The sequence below is a fragment of the Hylobates moloch genome, unplaced genomic scaffold (assembly GCF_009828535.3).
Source record: "Hylobates moloch isolate HMO894 unplaced genomic scaffold, HMol_V3 SCAFFOLD_6, whole genome shotgun sequence".
NCBI classification, from domain to species: Eukaryota; Metazoa; Chordata; class Mammalia; order Primates; family Hylobatidae; genus Hylobates; species Hylobates moloch.
In genome coordinates, this window is record NW_026652281.1 from 36466936 (window position 1) to 36493402 (window position 26467).

At 40.4% G+C, this 26467-nt stretch overlaps 1 protein-coding gene across 5 annotated transcripts in view; it reads left to right on the top strand.

Annotated features, from left to right (window-relative positions):
* The window catches only part of EPB41L4A (erythrocyte membrane protein band 4.1 like 4A), a 253790-nt gene that overhangs the window by 182612 nt on the left and 44711 nt on the right, over nucleotides 1–26467 (top strand). For all 5 annotated transcript variants that reach the window (XR_009214065.1, XM_032156674.2, XM_058440622.1 and 2 more), the window contains 3 exons: nucleotides 18237–18327; nucleotides 22736–22819; nucleotides 23754–23867. Coding sequence is in view for 4 of the 5 variants with exons in the window: in XM_032156674.2 (XP_032012565.1) it covers nucleotides 18237–18327; nucleotides 22736–22819; nucleotides 23754–23867 (289 nt within the window). In the remaining variant the exon portion in view is untranslated. The remainder of the gene's footprint in view (nucleotides 1–18236; nucleotides 18328–22735; nucleotides 22820–23753; nucleotides 23868–26467) is intronic.

Here is a 26467-nt window from a genome sequence, read left to right on the forward strand (position 1 = left end):
TTCCAGTGTTTCAAGAGAAGTACAAAATCTGGATGTTTATGTGAACTTCTTAGAATTTGAAATACTAGCAATTAATTTCATTATAAAAAGACTTTGTGTGCTAAATTAAACATTACTGATGAACAGATTTGGCTTGAGAGCTGCCTCCCTGGAAACTCTCCTTGACAGAGCTGGTGTGAGTGGTTGATCTACCATGTGACAGGTGACTCCATCTGCCCTGGGGCTCACACTGTGTTTCTGCAGCATCCTCAGTGATCACCACTATGTTTGATTCAAACACTCCATTACTCCAGACATGAGCACTTTGTAGTTAGTAGATCAGTGGGCCAACTCCAGGGGATGATGGTGCCACATAGCTCTGGACCCCCCATAGTGAATGATTCGCCTGAGGGTAGCTGACCAGCATCTATTGTTGACCCAAGGTGGGTGCAGTCAAAGCAGGGAAGACAGATAAATTCTTTGATATAATGAAGTACGGTTTCATTTGATGAAGTATAGCTCTGGGCTGCTAAGAAATAGCAATGTCAAAACAATAATTATTTATTGAACACTTCCTCTGATTGGCACATTGTGTCAGATGCAAGTCAGCAGAACTTCACTGTGGCTTGTGGCAGTCAAATCTGTGTTTTGAAGGCAGAGGAAAGGTGAGTTATCTGAATAGAGACGGATGTAAAAGTGCGATCCAATAAGCTGGATCCTGGTACATGCTGGTTCAACCTCAGTAATCCATGCAGCCTGAGCCTTGATTTCTTCATCTGTCAGATGGTTTGCTGTCATGGGGATGTGTCTGAAATGGGCTGAGTATCTTGTCACACCTTGTAGAGGCTTGGTACACTTTAGTTTCCTTCTCCTAAACCAAAAGGATGTCTTTCTGTTCACAGTGTGGACCACTGTGAATCCATCTGTCAATGTTTGAAGTACATTTGCTGTAATGGCATCAACTTCATATACAAAGGATGATGTCATTACGTTGAGGTGCTGTGGGCTTTTGAGAGTGACGGGTAAGGAGAGGCCATTCAAGTACAGTGAGAGGGGCTTCGAGAGGAAATTGGACGCTCTCACTTAAATCTAGAAGATTCAGTATAAATCGAGTGTGAAGAACTGGCCCAGTCAGAGCACACTATGTGAAGGTTTCTTCTGTCCTGCCTGCCTACAGATTTTAGCACCCCAGGGCAGCTGTTGGGAGCAGTATCAGGATCACAGAGTTAGGAGGTGTCTTTCTTACTACATTTCTACTCTTCAGAGTAGCATTTAGTCCAAGCCTTTTTTTTTCATTGTGATAAAACCATAACATTAAATTTACCATCTTAAGCATTTTAAGAGTAACTTCAATAGTATTAAATATATTCACATTGTTGTACAACCAATCTCTAGAGTGTTTTCATCTTATGACCCTGAAACTATATCCCCTAAACACTGATTGCCCCTTCCTGCTCCCCCCAGCTCTTGGTAATCGTCTTTCTACTTTGTTTCTGTGATTTTGACTACTTTAGTACTTCATATAAATGGAATCATCTAGTATTTGTTCAAGCCATTTTTCTTCTCTGATTTTTTTTTACACCAACATCTCTACCCTCCTCTCCTCCCCACCTCAGATCTTCACTGCTCTCCAGCCCTCTTGGGATTTTCTATGACTATGAATTGGAAAGAACAAACTTCCTACAGTGTGTTCATTAACCGTGATGACATTGCGCGATAATTTTAAAGTTCATGCGGTTAATCATTCCATCTTCTATGTAAGGTGGTTTCCCCTATTCGAAGTAATTAGCTGCCAGGCATATCTGAGTGCATTTTTCATGTTAAGCAGACAATAGGAATAGAGAAGACAAAGAAAAGGCGAAGCTGAAAGGGCTCCCAGAGGGGAAGGAAAATTGTTGAATGAGGAGCACACAGAAGCTGTGGCTCTGGATTAGGGAATTCAAAAGCAAGTCCCCAATCTCTGAGTTGGTCCAGGAAGATATTAGATCAAATACATCACTTCTATAATATCAGCGGAACTACTCCTATGTTGTTTGTCATAACAGAGACTGGAAACTACCTAAATATCCATTAGAAAGAAACTCGCCTAATAAAGTAATGTATGTTCCCCAGCCTCTGCCCCACATGAAATACCCCGTCTGTTACAAGAAATCTGAGAGCAGGATTAGAGCTTGTGTCAGTCTGATTCCATAGTCCCACAGTATCTGCTATGAAAGGCCAGGCCCCATGAGGAGCCCACCAAAGGAGAGGAATGTCAGGACTAATGATCATTGAGCATTACCATGTGCTTGGCACTGTGCTAGACACTCTGCAGATAGTATCTTACTCTTTTGGAAGATGCTGTAATTCTCAATGTTTAGGTGAGAAAGCAGAGGCTGAGACTTGTACAGAGTCACAAAGCTGAGATATGAACACAGGTCAGTTACAGTCCACAATATAGAGAGGAAAGACTAAGAAAGAATGTGGTACATTTGTATGTGCAGATACGAAATGATCTCCAGGATATAGTATATAAGTGATGGGGGCAGAGAAGGAAAAGGGCCCGGTAGTATTTAATATGTTACCATTATATACAAAGAAAAATTGGGTGGGAAAGTATGCATACAGATAATACTTGCAGGCAGGATACATTAGAAACTAGTAACAGTAGTGGCCTTTGGGAAGGGTTTCTAAGAGAATGGGGATTGGCAGTGGGAGAGAGATTTATTTTCATTTGAATTTTTACCAAGCACTTTTCAAAAGCCCTACAGATTACTGTCATGAATGCATGAAGTTCACAAATGCTCATCCACGTTTCCAACAGAGACATTCTCAATAAGCTCAGAGCTGAGACGTTGTTCTTACCCTAGATCATTGTGATTTACAGAGAAAGAACAATGTAAGATCAGTTGTACAATACTCAAATGTTAGGAATTTCTCCTGTGTTGTAGCAGACACAACCAGAGTCTTCAAGGAGAGGGGCAGAAGTCCAGGATTAAAGTACATAAGATGGCATATAGGTCCTCAAGCCAGAGGGTGCTCCATTTCATGAGGAAGACTCATGGTATAGGAGTCTTTGGATTAAATGAAGTAGAGGACACTTTGTGTTTTTCACCCAAAGAAGTGATGATTTGCAAGTGTAGCAAGTTCTGGAATGTGGAGGGTGTCTGGATGAGAATCACTTAGCAAGGAGGAATGTTTGGGAAAAGAGAGAGTAAAGAAACTGGGAAAAGATAGTAACATAATAATAGCTCTCACATCTATCTGGCCTTTGATGGGTATTGTGAAATTTTTATATATTTCTTCTGGGTCGGAAAAAGGAAGAAGTTAGTATAAATTTCCATACAAAGGGGTTAGAACAAGACATTCTGACCTAGAATTGTTATATGGGTGGTTATGGAGATGATTTCTGAAAATATAGTGGAGTAACTTTGTTTTGGCAAAAGTGTGATTGTGGCTCTCCTTTTCCAAGTGGACAGATCAGAATTAGACCGTTGACTGAGTTATGGTCCAAGTCTGTGGTCCCTCCCTCTCTCCTTTGTAAGAACCTCTGCTCTGAGGGATACTCAGGTTACCTCTTGACTGATTATTTAAGCCATTTAATTGAGAAGTGACTCAGTGGGGTGGTAGGGGAGCTTAAAAAAAAAATAGTGTGAAAGATGTACCTGATCTGAGTAGCCCTGAATTCCTGGTCTGCCTTGGTTGTGACCTGTAACTTGTTATTCAACATTCTCAGCTTTCATCCCTTTATCCATAAAATAAAAGAATTGGGTATGTAAGCTTTAATGATTCCTCTTCTTTCTAAAATTCTTTTATTCTCTCTGACTTACCTGCCCACAGAATTGGAAGGACCAAATATGAAAAATAGATACAATGGAATTTTAGAAAGTTTTTTAAAAAAAATTATATGGTTTTTACCACTTCAAAAGTCTCACAAAGTTGTGAAAAAGATCTTCCCAGATTATAAAATGTAGTTTTGCCATTGGAAATACACAGTACTTTTTGTGTTTGGAAAAACCTTCTAGCCAATTCTTTAAAACGTCTTAGACTGGGTGCGGTGGCTTACACCTGTAATCTCAGCACTTTGGGAGGCTGAGGCAGGTGGATCACAAGGTCAGGAGTGTAAGACCAGCCATGGTGAAACCCCGTCTCTACTAAAAACACAAAAATTAGCTGGACGCAGTGGCAGGCGCCTGTAATCCCAGCTACTCTGGAGGCTGAGGCAGAAGAATCCCTTGAACGGAGTGGGGGTGGGGGGAGTGGGTGGAGGTTGCAGAGTGAGCCGAGATCGCGCCACTGCACTCCAGTATGGGCGACAGAGTAAGACTCCGTCTCAAAAGATAAAAGCCTAAAGTTCAAATGAAACTCTTATTGACAAATTGAATAAAATTAACTTTAACCTTGGCTCTAATACAGTTTAAAAATAATTTTATTAGTCCAAATTGACCAGATGAATATGAGATTTTTCCTCTTTGGTTGACTCATAGTTAAAAAGTGCTGTCTTTCTGGGTAAAAATAAAAAGAAGACATTCCTTCTTAGAAAGTTTTTGCATAGCTTTGTCTCTGCCTTTGAGTTGTGTGTGAACACAACCTTAGACTAGGCCTTTCTTGAACTTGCTTGTTCTCTTGGAAGTCAGCTGTGGGAATTGGCTCTACCTCAGCAGTTGTTTGTTATTGCACTTCTTCATTTTACTAATGCATTGGGAAATTTACCTGTTTTCTTACCCCTCCTGTTCTTCACAGGTGGGGGCTGGAGGGTGTGTCTGTCAGCGGTTTGAGATTCTGTTTTGGGGGTAGATATTCCTGAGTAGATGGCGTCTGAGGATTCCACACCTTTGCTTTACTATCAGAATTCATTGTTCTGAGGTGATGGTTTCTATGCCAGTATTTTCTTCAAACTTTGAAAACTCTGGGATTCATTTTTTTTTGGCTCTGTTTGGCCATAAATTACTCATTACTTATTGATATCAATGTTAAAGATTTTGAGGGTTCTCAGAATTCAGGGTTATTTTGGTAGGTTATAGAGAGAGATAGGTGAGGTAAAGAAGAAAGAAACTACTTCCGGCCGGGCACGGTGGCTCAATCCTGTAATCCCAGCACTTTGGGAGGCTGAGGTGGGCAGATCACCTGAGGTCAGGAGTTCAAGACCAGCCTGGCCAACATGACGAAACCCTGTCTCTACTAAAAATACAAAAGCTAACTGGACATGATTGGTGTGTACCTGTAGTCACAGCTACTCGGAAAGCTGAGGCACAAGAATTGCTTGAACCCGGGAGGCAGAGGTTGCAAGCCGAGATTGCACCACTGCACTCCAGCCTAGGCTACAGAATGAGTGAGACTGCATCTCAAAAACAAAAAGAAAGAAACTACTTTCACTTGTGGAGCAGGTGCCCTGCTTGGCCCTTAGGACACTGGCACTGTGCTGGTCTCTGGAGCAGGAGTCCAGAAGGGGTGGAGGAAGAACCCTCTGTAACGGTAGACTTGCTCCTCTCTTCTCTCCTGGGGTAAGAATGGGGCCTCTGAGGAAACCGCTCAGATTCCTTCTCCAGAGAAGATGATGTGCAGTCCAGAAGATGGGTCAGTTAGCTGGGAACAACCAAACCTTTTGGGGCTGCTTTATGGTCCAGGTGCCAGGTACAGCTTTGAACAGAGAAGCTGGTTTGCAGAGAAAGAAGAATGGAGTTGACTCAATGTGAGAATCCCACAGCTTTGAGAAGAGAGGGGAAGGGAGGCTTAGTAGCTGTGAATTCAAGTCTGTGAGATCCTGTTGTGCATTTACCATGAGTTCGTTTCTAATTTGAGCTGATTTCCTTGCATGAAAACAGTGGATAACATTACTGGGTATAACCCTTTCAGTATCCCCATGGGAAAGATGGGTGGTAGTCTCATCTTACTGATGAGGAAACTGAGGCTTGGAAACATTAAGTACTTGTTTGAGATTACACAGGCAGTAAGCGCAGAGCCAGGATCCTAACCCAGGTCTTTGGGATACTATGGTACATGCTCGGAAAGTAAATGGATGATAAGAAAGGTGAAAGGTCTAGAATGATTTGAAAATATACAATTTCTGTTTTTTCCCCTATGTGTGATTTCTTCAGTAGATTTAACTTGTTTTCAGCAAATATTCTTGAGAAGACCATACATTCTGCTCATTTATAGAGTCAGAGTCAGCCTACTTTTACTTTAAAAGAAAATGTATAAGTTCTTTGAGGCATCTTACCTAGCCGAGAGAGGGGGAAAGGCAGTAACTGTTAAGTGCAAGGAGCATTAGGTAGACCATGTAGTCAGGTGTATGTTTGTTCCAGGCTGTTAGCCTTTGTTGGCATCCTTTTCTATTCTGCCTTGAAACTTAGGCTTATTTTCCATCTGTAAGAGATTTATTAAGGTATGGCAAGTCTGGTTAGCTTTTCTCTAAAAAGTTAATGTTTTCAGTCTTCTTGGGAGTGTTTAGCATTCCAAACATAGCTACGAAAATTAGAAAAGCAAGCAAAACGAAAGGGCTGTTATATAGTCAAGTTAAAATCACAGCTTTAGTGAGTTACCATAAATGACACCTTTTCTCTTTTCCTCCTTATTCAACAAGAATTTATTGGGCACCTCTTTGGCATAAGACCCTATTTTATAGAGCACAGAAAATGGAATAAAGCTTGGCCCCTAATCTATAGGAACTAAGTCATATACAAATAATACAGCAGTCAGTTATTTAACACTTACTAAATTCCAGACACAGTGCTAAAGGCTTTATATAAATTGTCTAATTTAATCCAGCTGTGCACTATATAAGTCGTTAGTGGTGTTCCCATTTTACACATGAGAAAACTGTGGCCCAAAGTAGTTTAATAAGTTGTCCAAGATCACAGGATCAATTTACAATGGGTAAACTGGCAGAGCTGAGAAATAAATCCAAGTTTGTTGGACTTTCAACCTTGTACACTTAACCAACTGCTTTGCAAGACTGGAGAAGTAATGCTGGAATGTAGGCAGGACATATCAAGTGGCATAGAGTGGAGCACTGACAGAGTTCTAAGTGTCCGGAAGGATAATTTGCTTATGGCTAGAGGCAGTCCATGATGCTATTGTGAAAGAAGAGGGTTTTAATGGACAGATGAATTAAGGCAGTAGATTTCAGGCTGGTGTATGCAACTGCTAGGGTGGGTTGTGTAGGGGAGAAAAAGTAGTAACTTCCTCACTTATCACTAGGTTCATGGCTGAGGTCCCTATAACAAAAGATTAACAAGAGAAAAGTGTACAACTTTGTTTAAGTTTTATGTACATGAGAGCCTTTAGAAATGAAGACCCAAAGAAATGAGATATGTGTATTTTCATGGACAGTCATGCAGAAGCATGACCAGAGGACAAAAGGGTGTATTCTAATGGTAATAACCTGGAGGGGGGCTTAGCAAAGGTTGTTTGTTTGGATTCTTCTTGGTTTACCTGTATGATATCCCCTCCCTCTGGGTAAAGCAGGATGTCCATCACATGAAGGATTCCAGGGGAGAAAGGAGGAAGAAGGTCGGAGAGTTACCTTCTAGGTTTTAGATCTGTTTCAGGAGAAAATGACAGAGGGTTGGAAGATGAGAAGGGCTTTCTTGCTTCTGCTGTTTTCTCAAATGCCAAGGTATTATAGTTTGGGGTAGCATGTCCTGATCTGAATGAGGTGGGGAGGGCAACACACAGAGGCTTTCTAAGATGTACATGGGCACAGGTAGTTTTCGTTGAATCAATTTCTCGATTCTGTTTTCTAAAAGGCATATTCCTATGGTAGTATACATACTGGTTCTTCTCTCCAGCCTGCCCTTTTACAATGGACCTTCTTCCATTTTGCAAAAGAAAAGAGCCCTTTCCTCCATCTGGAATCTATTAGACCGCTTTGTCCATAAATTTTGAACCTCCTGGGTTGGTATTGGGAAGGTAAATGACTTTAATTATCAAGTGACATATCCTTTTCTAAGTCATTTTCTCATTTTTATTTGCAACAAAATTGAAGGAGGACCCAGTGGATTTGTCACTTGTTAGAACATTCAGAATAATTTTGGATAATATATCACTGTTAGATATCTAACTCCTTAGAAGTTCTTTGACACAGTGGTGATGTCTTTATAACAAAATACATTGCATACACCTCTACTTATTTTGAACATGGGTTCACGGCATCGAAAATCAGTATAAAAGTAGAAATAGACTTGTTGCTAAACTGTTTTATTCTAGCAAAAAATAACATTCCTAAATGGATTTGATACATGTAATCATTAGGGAAATAAAACCACCTCTGCTTACCTCATTAAAAATTGCTTTCTGGCAGGGCACAGTGGCTGATGTCTGTAATCTCGGCACTTTGGGAGGCCAAGGTGGGTGGATCACTTTAGGTCAGGAGTTGAAGACCAGCCTGGCCAACATGGTAAAACCCTATCTGTACTAAAAATACAAAAATTAGCTGGGTGTGGTGGTGGGCATCTATAGTCCCAGCTTCTTGGGAGGCTGAGACAGGAGAATCACTTGAACTCAGAAGATGGAAGTTGCAGTGAGCCAAGATTGCTCTACTGCACTCCAGCGTAGGCAAGAGAGTGAGACTCTGTCTCAAAAAAATTGCTTTCCAATAAAAAATTTACTTTTTATATTTAATAATTTATCAGCATTAGTATGGTGTACTAATATGCTGCTGCTAGTTACAGTAACTTAGTTCAGAAGAAATTTTTAACACTTAGAGCTTTATTTATGGTCTTGGGAAGTAAACACTTTATATTTTGTCATAGAGAAGTATGATAAGGTGATAATAAAAACTTTTTTGTTAGTTCGTTCTCAGACTGCTATGAAGAAATACCTGAGACTGGGAAATTTATAAAGAAAAGAGGTTTAAAAGACTCACAGTTCCACTTGGCTGGGGAGGCCTCAGGAAACTTAGAATCATGGCAGAAGGCACGTCTTCACAGGGCGGCAGGAGAGAGAATGAGTGCCAGCAGGGGAAATGCCAGACGCTTATAAAACCATCAGATCTTTTGAGAATTCACTCACTATCACAAGAACAGCATGGGGGAACCACCCCCATGATGAAGTTACCTCCCACTGGCTCCCTCCCACGATGTGGGGATTATGGGGGTTACAATTCAGGATGAGATTTGAGTGGGGACACAGCCAAACCATATCAACTTTCAAATTCAAAACATATTAGGGATAAATTTTGTAGGTGAAGTAGAATTGAAATGCAAAAACAAAGAGAAAAAAGAATGTGATGAAATTTATTAACTGCTAAACAACTCATTTAATATATTTTTAAAATGGATGACACAACGAATTGGTATGGTATTTTATTACATTGGACACATTTAAGGGAGTCATGAAACAGTTCTATTTTTTAATGTCATATATATACTTCAAATTATATCCTTTGGTACTATTTAAACTTTTGATGAAAAAATTTAGATATCATTTTGAAACAAGCACAAGGTACATTGTTTTTCAAAATTCTTTTAGTGAGTGCTTGTGTAAAATAAAACACTACAGAGTCCTTGAGATGAGCTCAAACATGGAAGCAGACAAAAAGCTTCCCAATTTTGCCTTAGCTAAATAAGCATTTTAAAAACCATCTTGATATACAAGTATACTTAGTTTATATTTGCATTTACTTTACTATTAAAATTGCATCAAATAAAAACCTCAAAAGTAGTGTTCTGGCACTCTCCTCTGAGACAGAACCAGCTGTAGGTTAGATATGGAACTATCACCTGCCCTAGACCAAGCAAGCATAAATTGTGGGGCTTGAGAGATGGCTGGAGAACATTTGGTGTGTGTCAGTCGGCTGTGTAGCCCTGATAGAGGATTGGAGGAGAGGGTACCAGGAGTACCACTAGGAAGGATGTGAGTGATCACTCAACTGTCTTCCCTCAAACTCGTATCACAGGAAGAAAAACTTCCTGTGCTTCCAAGTGACTCGTGACACCTCTTGATTCCAGCTGACTATTCATAGACAGGTGTTATCTTTGTGTCCAAGAGGGCTTGAAGGAACAATGTGCACCCTCTCCTGTTACCACATCTGGTAGTCTTTCCACGCTGGTGTGGATTACAACAAGTCTTCAGATAGAACTCTCTCATCCTACTCCTTTGAAGGTCTAAGGGAATGAGCAGATGCCTTCCTAGCCTCACAAATCCCTTTCTTGTTTTTGAACCTGGCATTCTGACCCACAGGGAAGAGTCTGTGACTGCCTCCACACCCTGTGTGTGCCTCTGTAGCAGTGGGGGAAGGGCAGAGGAAGAAGTGCCTTTATGTGCACTCACAGTCCCAAATTATCATTTTGGTAATGACGAAAGCAGAGGGATCCAGGAGAGTACTGGGTCAGGGAAGAGGAAGTTGGAAGCAGAACAACTCGGGAGGGGATCTTTCATGCATAGACATGTTTTCCTAGCATCTTTCTCCTCCACACCCATTCCTGATAATCTACCCTCCAGCTTTTCAGTAGAATGCCTTGTTTGATCTTGCAATAGCAAAATCGGTGTCTAAAAAGTCTATCTATTTCTAGTAAAAAGGCAACTGCTTAAATATCACTCTTGGAAGTTTAGAAGGCAGAAACATTTTTTGCGTTTTAAAAAATGGAGTCTCACTCTGTCACCAGGCTGGAGTGCAGTGGTGTGATCATGGCTTATTGTAACCTCAAACTCTCGAGTTCAAACAATCCTCCTGCCTCAGTCTCAATAACTGGGATGACAAGCATGGGCCACCATGCCTGGCTAATTAAGAAAAACTTTTTTTGTAGAGATAGGTCTCGCTATGTTGCCCAGGCTGATTTCAAACTCCTAGCCTCAAGCGATCCTCCTGCATTGTCTTCCCAAAGTGCTGGGATTACAGGAGTGAGCCACTGTATTCAGCCCAGGAATTCTTAAGCAGGAATCTGGCTGCCTTTTGGGGATGAGCCAGGTATTTGAACTTTAAACAATTAGCCATTGGATGCAGACACGTCTTTATTTCCAAATTATGTGTTTTAAAATTTATTGTTGCTTTATAGAATTTAATGAACATCTGTTTTGCCAAATATAAAATTTTCCAGCTGGATGCGGTGGCTCACACCTGTAATTCCAGCATTTTGGGAGGCTGAGGCGGGTGGATCACCTGAGGTCAGGGGTTCAAGACCAGCCTGGGCAACACGGTGGAATCCCATGTCTACTAAAATACAAAAATTAGCTGGGCATGATGGTGGGTGCCTGTAATCCCAGCTACTCGGGAGGCTGAGACGGGAGAATCGCTTGAACTCAGGAGACGGTGGTTGCAGTGATTGGGTGGCTGATCGAGACTCTGTCTCAAAAAAAAAAAAAAAAATTCCATGATGATAGGAAAATTATATAAGATTTTCTTGAATATTTAGCTATTTGACCATAATTTGTGGTATAGAAAAAGAATGTTTTATTTTGCTAATTTGCTATACTGCCATTTTTTCCATAGTACCTAGTCTAAAGTTTGTGAAATTAGGGCAAAGTCACTTTGAGCTGTCAATGTGAGAAATAGAGCTAAAATATATTTTCAATTATTGGTCAATTCTTAATTCATAAATATCATGTCTTCTGATAAGTTGAACTGGGTTAGGTCATACAAATCAGGTTGTCTTAACTGAAACCTGATAACTTACTGTGTTGAGAATAGCTATAATCTTATTATTTGTCTTAAGCATTTTATACAGTATTTTTTTATGTTTAGGGAAGAAAATGTGATTGTTAAGTAGGATAAGATTTAACCTGAAGGTTTATAAATTTATATTTGAGAACTTTTAAAAGAAATTTTATATCACAAGCTTGTTTTACTTGTTGAGCTGTGTGTTCTTTTCCCCACATATCAGAATAAGGTATTCTCGCTTGCCAAATACTTTTTTTTTTTAATTTTAATTTCACACATTCAGCCTTCACCCTCACTCTAAAAATTAAAAGGAATGGCAACATTTAAGTAACATCAAAGATTTTATTTATGTTGACAGGTGTCAAATTGAGTTATGAATTTTGTGAGACTCGTAATCCTATTTAATTGCAAAGTATTTTTGTAATTGAAAATACGTGTATATTCATCACCAAATCTTGACATCATAGGGATGACTTTTAAGAATTGCCCCCAAATCAAGTAGCTAAATAGATCCTGGGAAAGTTCATTCTGTTTCTGACAGTCACTCTTCCTGAACTGAAGGCAAGGATTACTTAAGATGGAGGTACTCAAGTGTGAACAGAATCTAACCACTCAAAGGATTGGTAGTGGTCTGATGCACGCAGGATGGAAGTATTTGGATATAGTGTATTAAAAATGAACAAATGAAACCCTGGAGCTTTGCACACTGGCATTTCAGTACTGTATAAAGTACAGGGAATTGTGTGTGCCCATATTAAGCTGTGGTGTCTTACAGCCCAGAAACAAATATCACAGGCCGTGAGCTAGATTTGGCTCGTTAATAAATGATAGCAGTCCCCTGACTGACATACTCTTCAAAATATGAGCAGCCTTTTGAAATTAAGCTTTGTCTTTTTGTTTTGTTTTGTTTTTTGAGACAGAGTCTCACTCTGTCGCCCAGGCTGGAGTGCAGTCGTGATCTCTGCTCACTGCAAGCTCTGCCTTCCGGGTTCATGCCATTCTCCTGCCTCAGCCTCCCAAGTAGCTGGGACTACAGGCGCCCACCACCACACCTGGCTAATTTTTTATATTTTTAGTAGAGATGGGGTTTCGTCATGTTAGCCACAATGGTCTCAATCTCCTGACCTCGTGATCCGCCCGCCTCAGCCTCCCAAAGTGCTGGGATTACAGGCGTGAGCCACCGCGCCCAGCCAAGCTTTGTCTTTTTAATGTGAACAATATGTAAAATGATTTGGACGCTCTTGATTAATTCTAAGTGGCCTCACTAGAGTTAATATTATTTTTACTTGAAGTAAAATACAGATTTACTTCAAAGCTTTAATAGCCATATGTCAGTAACTGATCTTGATTACAGATCACATGTGGCTGTGAATTGAAACAGCAGTGTGCTACTGCAGAAGACTGCCTTTTAAAATTCTAAGAAGCAGCCCAGTCCTGCAAGGTATATTGCCGCATGTCCTTTTGACATGCATCTCAGGTTCCACCACACCTATTAATAGTTTCTGTTTTACTTTTGACACTTATTAAATAAAGATCATTATCCTGAATTTTCCTCTCTAGTGGCAAAAATGGTAGAAACAGAAATACATCCTTTCTAATAATAGACATTCATTGAGTACCTACCATGGGTGGTGCACTGTTCTGGCAGCCATGTGGGTGCACAGTGATGTGTCCTTCATTTATTAAGATTTTGAGGCCTTATTAAATTTTTAATTTAAAAAATAATTTTGTTTTATATGTCATAAATATTTTATGAAATGAAACACAGAATAATCTGTGTTACCAGATATTTTAGGCAGAAAGCAACTGTTTAACTTTATCTAGAAAGTGAAGAATTGCCCCAAATGAGTTGATTTGTGAAGTGCAGGAAAATTGCCCTCTGTGTTTTTTTTTCTTTTGTTTTTGCCTTTTGAGATGGAGTCTTGCTCTGTCGCCCAGGCTGGAGTGCAGTGGCGCGATCTCTGCTCACTGCAAGCTCCGCCTCCTGGGTTCACGCCATTCTCTGCCTCAGCCTCCCGAGTAGCTGGGACTACAGGTGCCCACCACCACACCTGGCTAAATTTTTTTGTATTTTTAGTAGAGACGGGGTTTCACCGTGTTAGCCAGGATGGTCTCGATCTCCTGACCTCATGATCCGCCCACCTCAGCCTCCCAAAGTGCTGGGATTGCAGGCGTGAGCCACCACGCCCGGCTGCCCTCTGTGTTTTAATTCTTGAAGTGGGTGGTGGTTTACTGTGTGATTATTTGTTAAGCTGTTTATATGTGTATGTTATACCCTTTTCTTATGTCTGGGATTTAAATGAAAAAGCAGTGGTGGTGGGGAAAGATTTATCTAACCTCCAAATATTTTCTGGAACAGTGCCTGAAATTCCCTTGTTATTAGTTAATTATTTTAGTTAATATTTGGCCTTTCCTTTTACCCGTCTTCAAAATGGAACTGTTCTGTGGCAGGTGATACATGAAGACATAAGCCCATTAGTGGGATGGATTTGTCAGGTCCCTTTTCTCTGTAGCCCAAGTCTGAGCTGATGTAGGAGGGATTCTGGAAGGTGGTATGATGAGGGGAGGAAAAGGAAAAGTTAGTGGTGCATGTTAACAAAATGGAAAGTCAGTAAACCTAAATAATGCATAACCTAAATTTCTCACCTCTGCAGATTTCAATCACCAGCATATAACCTAGCTTTACTTAATTGATTAGCTATCTCAAATGGTGGTATGGTAAAATCTTACTAATTTGGACAGTGGTTAAAATATATTATTCTGAAAGTATATTTACTGCTTTTAGGTTACATATTTAGTGACATTAAACTAAAACATACTGCCTAATGAAGGCATGTGACTATTATATGAATGGATGCTTCAGAAGTGCTCCCAGCAAGTTAATGCTTCTAAGTGGTTTTTCCCCATGTAGTCTTCCTAATCAGGCCTTTAAAACCCAGGCTTGTCTAGTTCACATTTGTTATAGAGGAGATCAGTACAGATGAAGAGATATTTAGTTCATATAAAAAGACTGTACATGTTGGCTGGGTGCGGTGGCTCATGCCTGTTATCCCAGCACTTTGGGAGACTGAGGTGATGCGGGCAGATAACCTGAGGCCAGGAGTTCGAGACCAGCCTGTCCAACACGGTGAAACCCCCATCTCTACTAAAAATACAAAAATTAGCCGGGCGTGGTGGTGCACGCCTATAATCCCAGCTACTCATGAGGCTGAGGCAAGGGAATCACTTGAACCCAGGAGGCAGAGGTTGCAGTGAGCCGAGATCGCGCCACTGCACTCCAGCCTGGGTGACAGAGCAAGAGTCTATCTTAAAAAAATAAAAAATACTGTACATGTTAACAGTGAACAGTAGTTTACCATTTTGAATATAAAGGAACCATGAATTAAGTCATATTACTGATTATACCTTATCTCATCTACAGTGGGTATATGAGAGTTATAGCACTGTCACATTAGTAAATTAGTCCTGACAGTAGAACAATTTATTTTGAAAAAGTTTGGCTATGCTGGTTGTGAGTGTTTGTGACAAAGAGCACTTTCATGATTTTTTTTTCCGGAAATTCTTTTGGAAAACCATCCAAATAATGCTTCATCTTAAAAATTATGATTCAGACATCGTGCAAAACCAAATGTTGCTTTCTTTAAGCAAATATATAAACATAGTTTGCAATTTTTCTTTTTAAAAATATTCTGTTTTTCTCTCTGTGTTTGTTAATTTTTGGATAGAAGGGAAACAGGTGAAGGTGATTAGGCAAGCGCACTTTTCCTAAGGTAATTAGTTGTTAGACTAAGAAAAAAGTAGTCAGTTTAAAGAGAATGAGGGTCGGAGCAAACCTAGGTCTTTTCTTAAGCTAGTTACTCAGGGTCTTGGTTAACAGGATGTTCACCTTTACTCAGGTTTTTTCAGTTGGTGTTATTGACCCTGGGTATTGGTCTCTCTGCTGTGGCCCCCTCTCCCAGCCTAGGAAAACAGCCCTAGGACATGAAGCTCCTTTTCATTTATATTAAATATTAGTAATATCTGCTAAGAATACCACCACATTTAAATAAAGGTTATTATGAATAATTAAAAATACTAATGTTAGGGGTCTGGGTGCGGTGGCTCACACCTGTAATCCCAGCACTTTGGGGGGCCAAGGTGGGTGGGTCACTTGAGGTCAGGAGTTCCAGACCAGCCTGGCCAAGATGGTGAAACCGTCTCTACTAAAATTACAAAAAAATTAGCTGGGCTCAGTGTCATGCGCCTGTAATCCCAGATACTTGGGAGGCTGAGGCAGGAGAATTGCTTGAACCCAGGAGGCAGAGGTTGCAGTGAGCTGAGATCATGTCACTGCACTCCAGCATGGGCGACAAAGCAAGACTGTCTCAGAAGAAAAAAACAAAAAAGAAACTAATGGTAGGGCGCACCTACTGTCTAGGACCTATATGAATTAATCCCTTCTGCCACTACCCCAGACGTGTACCACATGGAGTTCTACCTGTGAGAAGCAGCTTCATCCCAAATCTTTGCCTGCAATTTTGAGAATCTGCCCTTGTGATTTTGTTAATGGTCACACGGTTATGGCAAAATTGACTAAGATGGTGACTGGCCACTGCTGACGTTTGATGGCACGTGGAGTAGTTCCAGGGAATTAATTGGTTGTGTTCCATTTATCACACCAGGCAGAATTGACCCTAACATTAGTCTTTTCTTATTCTTGGCTTCTGGATGTTGCTCAGTTATTGGTAGTGGCTCCAGCATGAGCTTACCTTTTGTGCCACAGGTGTCTTCAGGCTCACCTTTTCATTTCAAGATTCCAAAATAGGAACACAATTCAGATATGGAATCCATGTCAAATGCCTTAGAGTAACAGTTTTTGGAACTCTTATCTGAAACCGCCCTTTGTTTTCTCTGTCTAAAGTATATTTATTAATGTTTATCTTTCCTGATGGGTAGCCAGACATACTTCCCAACTGCTCTGGAGGAAACTTGCCATCTTTGAGGGTGCTCAGGTATTTCTCTTGTCTTGTCCTCTTGCCTTGCTCTCAAGTGTTCTTCTCATTGGACATCCCTTTCACTTGCTGTGTGGTATTTTTTTTTTTTTTTTGAGACAGAGTCTCGCTCTGTAGCCAGGGCTGGAGTGTAGTGGCACAGTCTCAGCTCACTACATCCTCCACCTCCCAGGTCCCAGTTCAAGCAATTCTCCTGCCTCAGCCTCCTGAGTATCTGGGATTACAGGCATGCAGCACCATGCCCAGCTAATTTTTATGTTTTTAGTAGAGATGGGGTTTGCCTTGTTGGCCAGAGTGGTCTTGAACTCCTGACCTCGTGATCCACCCGCCTCGGCCTCCCAAAGTGCTGGGATTACAGGCGTGAGCCACTGCGCCTTGCCCACTTGCCCTTTTAAGAGTCCATCTCTCCCAGTTGACTGATTCTTGAGCTGCTTTTGGGTGGGCCACAGGTGGAAGTAGTGTGTGGTTTAGAGCTAAGTCTCTGGAGCCCGACCGCCCAGCTTCAAAGCTTGCCCCACCACTCAGGAGCTGTGGGACCTTGGGAAAGGCCCATTTTTTTTATCTTTTAAAATGAGATAACATTGATATCTACTTCATAGGATTATTTGGAGTATACATGAGTAAATAGATGTGAAGCACTTGTAATAGCACCTGACACATAGTAAGTACTCAATAAATATTAGTGCTTATTAATATTACAAACTCATCTTCATGACATTCTCAGTGGTTAGTGACCATTATGCGTTGGATTGAAAGACCGTAACTATTACCCCTGCAGGAGTAGCTCCGAGGAAGAGACACCTGCATGGCACATAGACCTAATTGAACAGGTTCTGTGGGCATCTGTGCATGCTGATTTCTCCTGCTTATCTAAACTGCCTCCTCCTTGAGTGAGGTACATGCACACTGGAGAAGTGTTGTGTCCAGAGCGCACGCACCTCACTCCTGCAGGCTTATCCTCCTCTGCCCTGAGAGTGGAAGCCTGACCTCCTAGATGGGCCCAGACCCTTCAGTTATCTTTATTTCTATCATTACTTCCAACATTGTGTCTGCCGTGGGCTCCCTCTGCTGGTTCCTCTAGCATGTATGCAAATCTGTGGAATAACAACTTTTAAAAATTCAGTTTCAGATTTTTAGGAATGTTTGCATGAAGAACACGTTTGAAAATGCCTTTTTTAAATATGTGAGTGATACAGATCACATGGATATTACTCTTTTTTTGACACCTGCATTATAAGTTGGGATATTTTCAGGTTTGAAGTTTTTTGTTTGGTTTGATTTCAAATGGGGACTGTCATGATATGCTGAGAAACTTCTTCACAACTAGTCATCAAAACCTGATCATTATGTTTTATATTCTAATGTATGGTACTAAATATCTCAGAATATCATTTTAATAGTCTAAAGTGAATGTTATTTTAACATCTAAAGATGTGGAGACTTAGTTTTGAAGTCTGAAAAAAATAGCCTAGACTGCCAGGACACTGTTATGTTGAGGGTTTAGTACACATGAGAAAATAGTACCTTCAGTTTATTGGGTGATTCATTATTTATTTGGGTTTATAATTTATCAATAAAATGTGCCACAGTGTCCCTAAAATTGCATTTTAACATAAGTCTTCTGTTTCTTTCATTTCCTTATCACTGTTTCCTTCTCTCTTCCATCTTTCCTTCTCCTCCTCTGCTAGGATCAAACAGCATCAGCAGGATAACTGCAAACATGGAAAATGGAGAAAATGAAGGAACAACTAAAATTATTGCACCTTCACCAGTAAAAAGGTCAGTGAAGTTAACTGAAGAAACGTACAATTATATGCTGTTGTGAAAATGCTTTTTTCTGTAGACAAGGTTAAAAATCTTTTAACTTTGATGATTAATGAATACTTTTGATCCATGAGATCCAATAAATCTCTGGTCCAAATAATACATTAAAACACCAGTGAAATATAAAACATCGGGACCTGACTCTCTTATTTGAAGAAAATGCTCTTTTTGTCACAGCAAGGTGAACTCACAGATTGTCTGTGGTCTGCATTCTCTGCAGAAAATTGAAAATTTCTTGTGATTTTTAAAATGGCATGATATAACGGACTAACTCAGAGGGACTTGTAAAATAAAGTAGATGATATTCATGTTTAATGTACTGTGTTGATTATAGTGGTGCACTGAACTATGGCCCTGGAAAGAGGGTTTATGGCATTTAGAGGCATCAGATCCTCAGAAGTCAATGATTGCATATGTATGAAGACTTGTCATGGTCCTCTGCATCTGTTTTCCCAGGGGGCATTCCCCAGTGGAATAGCCTTCTCTTAATATATTACATGGATTGTTTCCCTGAGAGCTCAGCCTTGTTTTCTGTTAAGACACTGTTGCAGAGTCATTTTTTCTTATCTCCAATTATGTTCACGGAACAGCATTATAAACAACAATGAGCAGCTTTCATGAGCTCACTTTCTCTATAGGGGTTGCCCCCCATACATCATGGGGAAATCCCAGCAATCAGAGATATGTGACCTGCAAAGACTTCTTAGATCATCTACTTGATCTTTTTTTGGTAAATAATAGTGTCTTCATTCAGCTGTATTGTGGCCACTTTGAGGAATATAGTTCATAATTTCTCAGCAAGATAACTTTAAGATCTGAAGATTCTCAGAGTTGTAATATTTTACCCAGGGATTTGCCTATGTTTTGTTTAGTTCTAAGACCTTTACCGGTTCTCCTTTTAGGATGACAAGTTCTTTATCATTGCATAACTTTAGTTTACCGTATTTCTCTTAGTCACCCTCACAGCTGTGGATAGAGAGTCAGCTTCGTCTGTATGTACAGGGTATGCTTGTGGTATATTCAGCATAAGAACAGGAATCTTCCGTAAGATTCAGATCCCAAGCTTTTTTAGAATGTGCAGAAGGGGTACAATCCTCCTTTTAAAAATTTATTTTTTCAACTTTTATTTTAGGTCCGGGGGTACATGTGCCGGTAGGTTTGTCACATGGATAAGTTGTTTATCACTGAGGTTTGGTGTATGTATGATCCCATCACTCAGGTATTGAGCATAGTACCTGATAGGTAATTTTCAACCCTTGCCCCCTCTCCTCCTCTGGTAGTCCCCACTGTCTATTGTTCCCATCTTTATGTCCATATGTACTTAATGTTTAGTTCCCACTTATAAGCGAGAACATGCAGTATCTGGTTTTCTCTTTCTGTGTTAATTCACTTAGGATAATAGCCTCCAGTTGCGTCTGTGTTGCTGCAAAGGACATGGTTTCATTCTTTTTTATGGCTGTGTATTATTCCGTGGTGTATATGTACCATATTTGCTTTATCCCGTCCACTGTTCATGGTCATCTAGGCTGATTCTATGTCCTTGCTATTGTGAATAGTGCTGCAATGAGCATGTAAGTGTATGTGTCTGTTTTTTTTGTTTTTTTGTTTTTTGTTTTTTTTTTTTTTTTTGAGATGGAGTCTCACTCTGTCACCAGGCTGGAGTGGAGTGGCACCATCTTGGCTCACTGCAACCTCCGCATCCCGGGTTCAAGCGATTCTCCTGCCTCAGCCTCTCAAGTAGCTGGGACTACAGGCGTGTGCCACCACTCCCAGCTAATTTTTGTATGTTTGGTAGAGATGGGGTTTTACCATGTTGGCCAGGATGGTCTGCATCTCTTGACCTCGGGATCCGCCTGCCTCAGCATCCCAAAGTGCTGGGATTACAGGTGTGAGCCATCGCACCCAGCCATATGTCTTTTTTTGTAGAATGATTTGTTTCCCTTTGAGTATATATCCAGTACTGGAATTGTTGGATCAAATGGTGGTTCTGTTTTAAGTTTTTTGAGAAATCTCCAAATTGCTTTCCACAATGGCTGAGCTAATTTATATTTCCACTAACAGTGTATAAGTGTTCCCTTTTTTCCACAATCTTGCCAACATCTTTATCTTTTGTCTTTTTAATAATAGCTGTTCTGACTGGTGGGAGATCGTATCTCATTGTGATTTTAATTTGCTTTTTTCGAATGATTAATGATGTTGAGCATTTTTTCATGTATTTGTTGGCTGCATGTATGTCTTCTTTGGAAAAGTGCCTGTTCATGTCCTTTGCCCATTTTTTAATGACATTGTTTGTTTCATCTCATTGAATTGTTGAAGTTCCTTATAGATTCTGGATATTAGACCTTTGTCAGGTACATAGTTTGTGAATATTTTCTGCCATTCTGTAGATTGTATGTTTACTCTGTTGATAGTTTCTTTTGTTGTGCAGAAGCTCTTTAAAGTCTCACTTGTCAATTTTTGGTTTCATTGCAATTGCTTTTGGGGACTTAGTTGTAAATTCTTCACCAAGGCTGTCCAGAATGATATTTCCTAGGTTTTCTTCTAAGATATATTTTCATAGTTTGAGGTCTTACATTTAAGTTCTTAATCTATCTTGAGTGGATTTTTGTATATGGTAAAAGGAAAGGGTCCAGTTTCACTCTTCTGCATATGACTAGCCATCCCAGCACCATTTAGGGAGTCCTTTCCCCATTGCTTGTTCTAGTTGCTTTTGTTGAAGATCAGATGGTTGTAGGTGTGTGACTTTGTTTCTTGGTTCTCTATCCTATTGCACTGGTCTTTTTGTCAGTTTTTGTACCATACCATGCTGTTTTTGTTACTGTAGCCTTGTAGTATAGTTTGAAGTCGGGTAGTGTGATGCCTCCAGCTTTGTTCTTTTTGCTTAGAATTGCTTTGACTGGGCTTTTTTGTAGGGAGGGTTCCATTTTAGAATAGTTCTTTCCTGTGAAAAAATGATGTTGGTAGTTTGATAGGAATAGCATTGCATCTGTATATTGCTTTGGGCTGTATGGCCATTTTAACAGTATTTTTCAATCCCATTTGCAACCACATTCCTGTGATGATACTGGTACTTGAAGCACCACCAAAGTTTTCCTCTCAAGCTTAAGATGAGAAATACCTTAGGGTGTGAATGCAATTAACTTGTCACCCAGGATTTTATTACTCTTTAACTTTTGTATACTCTCTCAGTTCCTCTTTTATCTCCCTATTTCTTTTGCAGTCTCCCTTGTCCTTTCTCTTTGCTTTTTCTGATTTATTGATCACATACACTTTCTACTATTATATTAAATATCTACCATATTTGTTTATTTTCATCATTTCAAAAAGTAAGCTTTTACTTTGGGAATTGAATCTGTAGAGGTTTTTAGCCTTTATAAAAATAATAAAAAAACTAAGCTACTATCTACTAATACTATGGGTTATATGCCTCTGTCAGATATATAATTTTATAGGCTTACTTTAATTCCATCATGGATAGTATACTAGGGTGCAAGTCTTTTTTTTTTTTTAATACCTCGTCATCTTTCCTCTCTTTGTTGGCTGTTACAAAGTACTCCGCTATGACCGTATCCTAGGACAGTTATAGAGGATTCCTCAAAAACTCAGGGTTAAAAGTGGATTTGAAGTTAAATAGCTCTATCTTTATCTTAAGCTAAGACTCCTGAGGATGTGAGAGGTGACACACCCCTCCCCAGTGGTACCTGGAGGCTTCTGATTAGTCCCTTCCTCCGTGTCTCCCCAGGGGTTTCTAAAACAATTTGTTGAGGGTAGAATAACAACTCAGTTGCATTTACATTCTTAGGACTGAAAGATGATACTAGGTCAGGAAATAGCATTTGAAAGTCATTCTGATCTGGAGGGATGAAGCCAAGATATGGCGGAAGCTGGGAAAAGGTCAGTTTGAGTAGCCTGAACCTGCCCTGGGCTGACCGACCTGGGTGGATTCAGACCCGTGTCAGGAGCCAGGGCTTCTCTGATCACTGTTGTAAGAAGGGAGCCAGGCTGAAGATCCTGGGAAGCCCAGGTCCTTCCTCCTTGGCTTTCTTTTCTTCTTGGCTCTGTGCTTCCCCTTGCTCCTTCTCCTGCAGGTGGACTCTAGAGTTTCTTAACAATTGATGGACCTGGCATCTGTTGACTAAAGCAGTAAAACTAGAAAGAAAGGGGGGAAAGATGCAAAGGTTCTTGCTGGAGACAGATTTTTTAGGCAGCGACTTCGTGTTCTTTTTAGAGTCATGGGTATAAACAAGCAAATAAGTGTGCACATCTTAACATTTGTTTAAAAATTTTACTTAACAAATAAGTATGTGAGTTTACTTTTATTTTCTCCTTAATTTATTTCTCATACTTTTTTTTTAAATTAAAGCTTTAAGAAAGCAAAGAATGAAAATAGCCCTGATACCCAAAGAAGCAAATCTCATGCACCGTGGGAAGAAAATGGCCCCCAGAGGTAAAGGGAATCATTGTTTTTATAACGGAGACAGTAGGAAAGGGGTTAGTACTTGCAGCTCATTGAATAAAGGAATCCAGCTGCTGGGTGACTGATCACAGCTAGCTTTGGATAAAGTGGGCAGACTCTAAATCAGTGTGACTCAGGGGGAGAGGGGCTGGGATTTCTGAAGTGGAAATCATCACTATGTTTTATAACATGAAACTTTTTCCTGGAAAGGCAAAAGGGAAACCTAGGAAATATTATGAAATTGCCTGTAAGGTAATATATTTCTGAAAACTCTAAATGGCATATTAATAATTTGCCCCATTTCATAGTTTTGGTTAAAAAGTCAAAAACTATAGCTGATGAATAGTGATGCTGGAAGACCTTTATTCCTAAAAATATGGATATGTCTAGTTTATCTCTGGTCACAAGTACCTAACCAGTGACAGACCTGTGTTGTAACTTATAGTTCAAATTGTAGCCGTGCCACTTCCTAGCTACTTTATTTGGGCCCCTTAATTAAGTAGTCTATAGTTCAGTTTTTTTTCTGTTTAATAGGTTTAATAATTGTACCTCAGTGCTGAAGGCTGATATGAAGATCAGCTGAGATAATGAATGTAAAGCCTTTAGCTGAGTCAGTGTTTAGAAAGGGGTAAATTCATCATACGTACGAATTGTTATTGTTATTTGTGTGTGTTCATTTTTTACTATTGAAGGCTAGTGAGACGAATGGCATTCCTGCAAAATAATGACCTTTATGATTTGATTTGCCAGATCTTACCTCTTTTCTTTTAATAAGTTTTGTCAGCTAAGAGAACCACGTGCCCCTGGTGCGTGTACCTCTGGAAGTACCAGCTGTGCAGTTATGAATAACTCTCGGTCTGGGCTGGGCTGTGTGTTTCTCCAGGAACTCTCTGGGCTCTTATTGACCATTTATCTTTCTCTCCAGTGGACTCTACAATTCTCCCAGTGACCGCACTAAGTCACCAAAGTTCCCTTACACGCGTCGCCGAAACCCGTCCTGTGGAAGTGACAATGACTCTCTACAGCCTGTGAGGAGGAGGTAAGCAGAACACAATCTCTCTGTTAGCAGTTTTCAGCAGAAGCATTTTGTCCCAGGCCTGACTTTATAACAGGTGATTCTTATACCAACGTTACTGTTTCTCTCCAAGATAACAGGAAGCTTACTCTTTTTGACATAAAATAAGTTAGGAATCCTGAAGTATTTATCTTAAACAGCCAGAGTTTTAGACAATAATTTCATAAAATATTGGCAGGAACTTGCTTTCTGTATTCTATTTATAAATAATGTGTCTAAAAATAGTATATAATATATAATAAAAATATGTATTATATTTAGTATATTACAAAGTAGAGACAGTATATCTTTTTTTTTTTTTTGAGACGGAGTTTCACTCTTGTTGCCTAGGCTGTAGTGCAGTGGCACGATCTCGGCTCACTGCAACCTCCGCCTCCTGGGTTCAAGCGATTGTCCTGCCTCAGCCTCCCGAGTAGCTGGGAATACAGGCATGCACTGCCACGCCTGGCTGATTTTTTGTATTTTTAGTAGAGACGGGGTTTTTCCATGCTGGCCAGGCTGGTCTCAAACTCCCAACCTCAGGTGATCCGCCCGCCTCAGCCGCCCAAAGTGCTGGGATTACAGGTGTAAGCCACGGCACCCAGCCAAGATAGTATATCTTAATATATAAAACATATTAAGTGTTTCTACCTGAGAAGACAAAACTACACTTAAAGATAAGCCTTCTTAGCTGAAAAACGCCTTTTAAAGCACAGAAAAAAATGAATCCTGTTACATTTTACCTATACGGGTAGAGTGTTTGAAGGGATAATATTTGTGTGTGTACGCTTAATTAAAAAAGTTCTTAGCTGGAAGATTTGGATCTCTCTGCAAAACAGGCTGGGCACTGTGACAGGTACAAGAGAGGAAGATGTAGAAATGACTCATCAGTGAAATTTTTTTCACTCCTATATGGCAGGGACTGTGTTTTACTTTGAGTACCTACATAATTGGCATTGTATAAATGACTTTTTCCTTTTTTTGGTTTTTGTTTTTATTTTTGAGATGGAGTCTTGCTCTGAGGCCTAGACTGGAGTACAGTGGCATGATCTTGGCCCACTGCAAACTCTGCCTCCTGGGTTAAAGCAATTCTCTTGCCTCAGCCTCCTGAGTAGCTGGGATTACAGGCATGCACCATCAGACCCAGCTAATTTTTTTATTTTTAGTAGGGACAGGGTTTCTCCGTGTTGGTCTCGAACTCCTGATCTCATGACCCCCCTGCCTCACCCTCCCAAAGTGCTGGCATGAGTCACCACGCTCAGCCTCTTTTTCCTTTTTTTAAAAAATAAAAATGTATAAATTAAAGTAGAGATGGGGTCTCACTTGCTATGTTGCCCAGGCTGGTCTTGAATTCCTAGCCTCAAGCAGTCCTCCCACCTCAATCTCCCAAGTTGCTGGGATTACAGGCATGAGTCACTGCACCCAGCCTAAATGACTTTTTTAATTACAAGAAGTTCAGTTCATGATGTCAGGTAACCATGAAGACTCTCTTTGTGCGCACTGCAGGTTTGGAAGCCAAGCCCTTCTTTCACCTATGCCCTAGTTAATACACACTTACTGGCCCTTTCCTGCTTGATCCCTTTTGCTTCTGCTAGTTTCCCAGAGCTTTGCCCCCAGCTTTCTGAAACCAAGTTCAACTTCACTGAAATCCTTTGATGGTTAAGAAGAGAAGGGTCTATATTACCTTCATGTAGTAGGACTGACATGAGGTGGCTAGATCAGGACCAACAATGATTAGATAGAATAATAGGGTAATAGTAGGCATTTGTTTGGTATTGGCCATATTCCAAGTACTGAGCAAAGTGCTTGCTATATATTATCTCATGTAATCCTGCTAATAACCCTTTGGGAAATGGCATTTATATTCAGGCATGATGTGATTCTAGCAGAGGGGGATTAAGTAGGGAATTGGTGCAAAGGTATAAGTGGGATTGAAGGTGCAGAGAGTGGTATAACTCAGAAATCTAGCTGCTTTTACTGCCTCTGGACTGAAGGAATGCAAAGAGAGAAGTGGGTGTTACCTGGAGACCAGAAGCTGCTTCCACCTTTGAGCTGGCAATCCTTAGCCTGTGCTCGCTGCTGACATTGCTGCAGGCACCGTGATGGATGCTAGGCAGGGACTGCTCTTGGTGACATTGCTGGAGGTACCACCACTGTAGCTGACCAAAGAACCCCCACTTCTCAGGAGTGCAAGAGTTGATGCCACAGGTACAACTAGAAGCAAAATCACTTTCCCCGTTCTCTGCCTTCAGATCTAACTGGAGTCTCTCTTAACTAAAACCCAGCTGGCAAAGGTGTCCAGGAATATAAAATTTCCAGGCTTTCTATCTCTACAGTAGAGGGCAGACTATAGATGAGTCAGTAGAGGCTGAGTACCAATGAAAAATATTCAGCCCAGCATCACCATTTCACTTTTACAGATGAGAAAACTGAGGCTCAGGGAGATGATCGTAGCTTGTCCTCTGTGGCACACATGGGATTGGAATCCCGGCCTGTACATCTGAAAAAGGTGGAGATAGTGATAGCCCTCATTTAAATAAAGCTGTACTTCAGCCCTTACTCAGCTTTCCCCTTGGGAACACCAA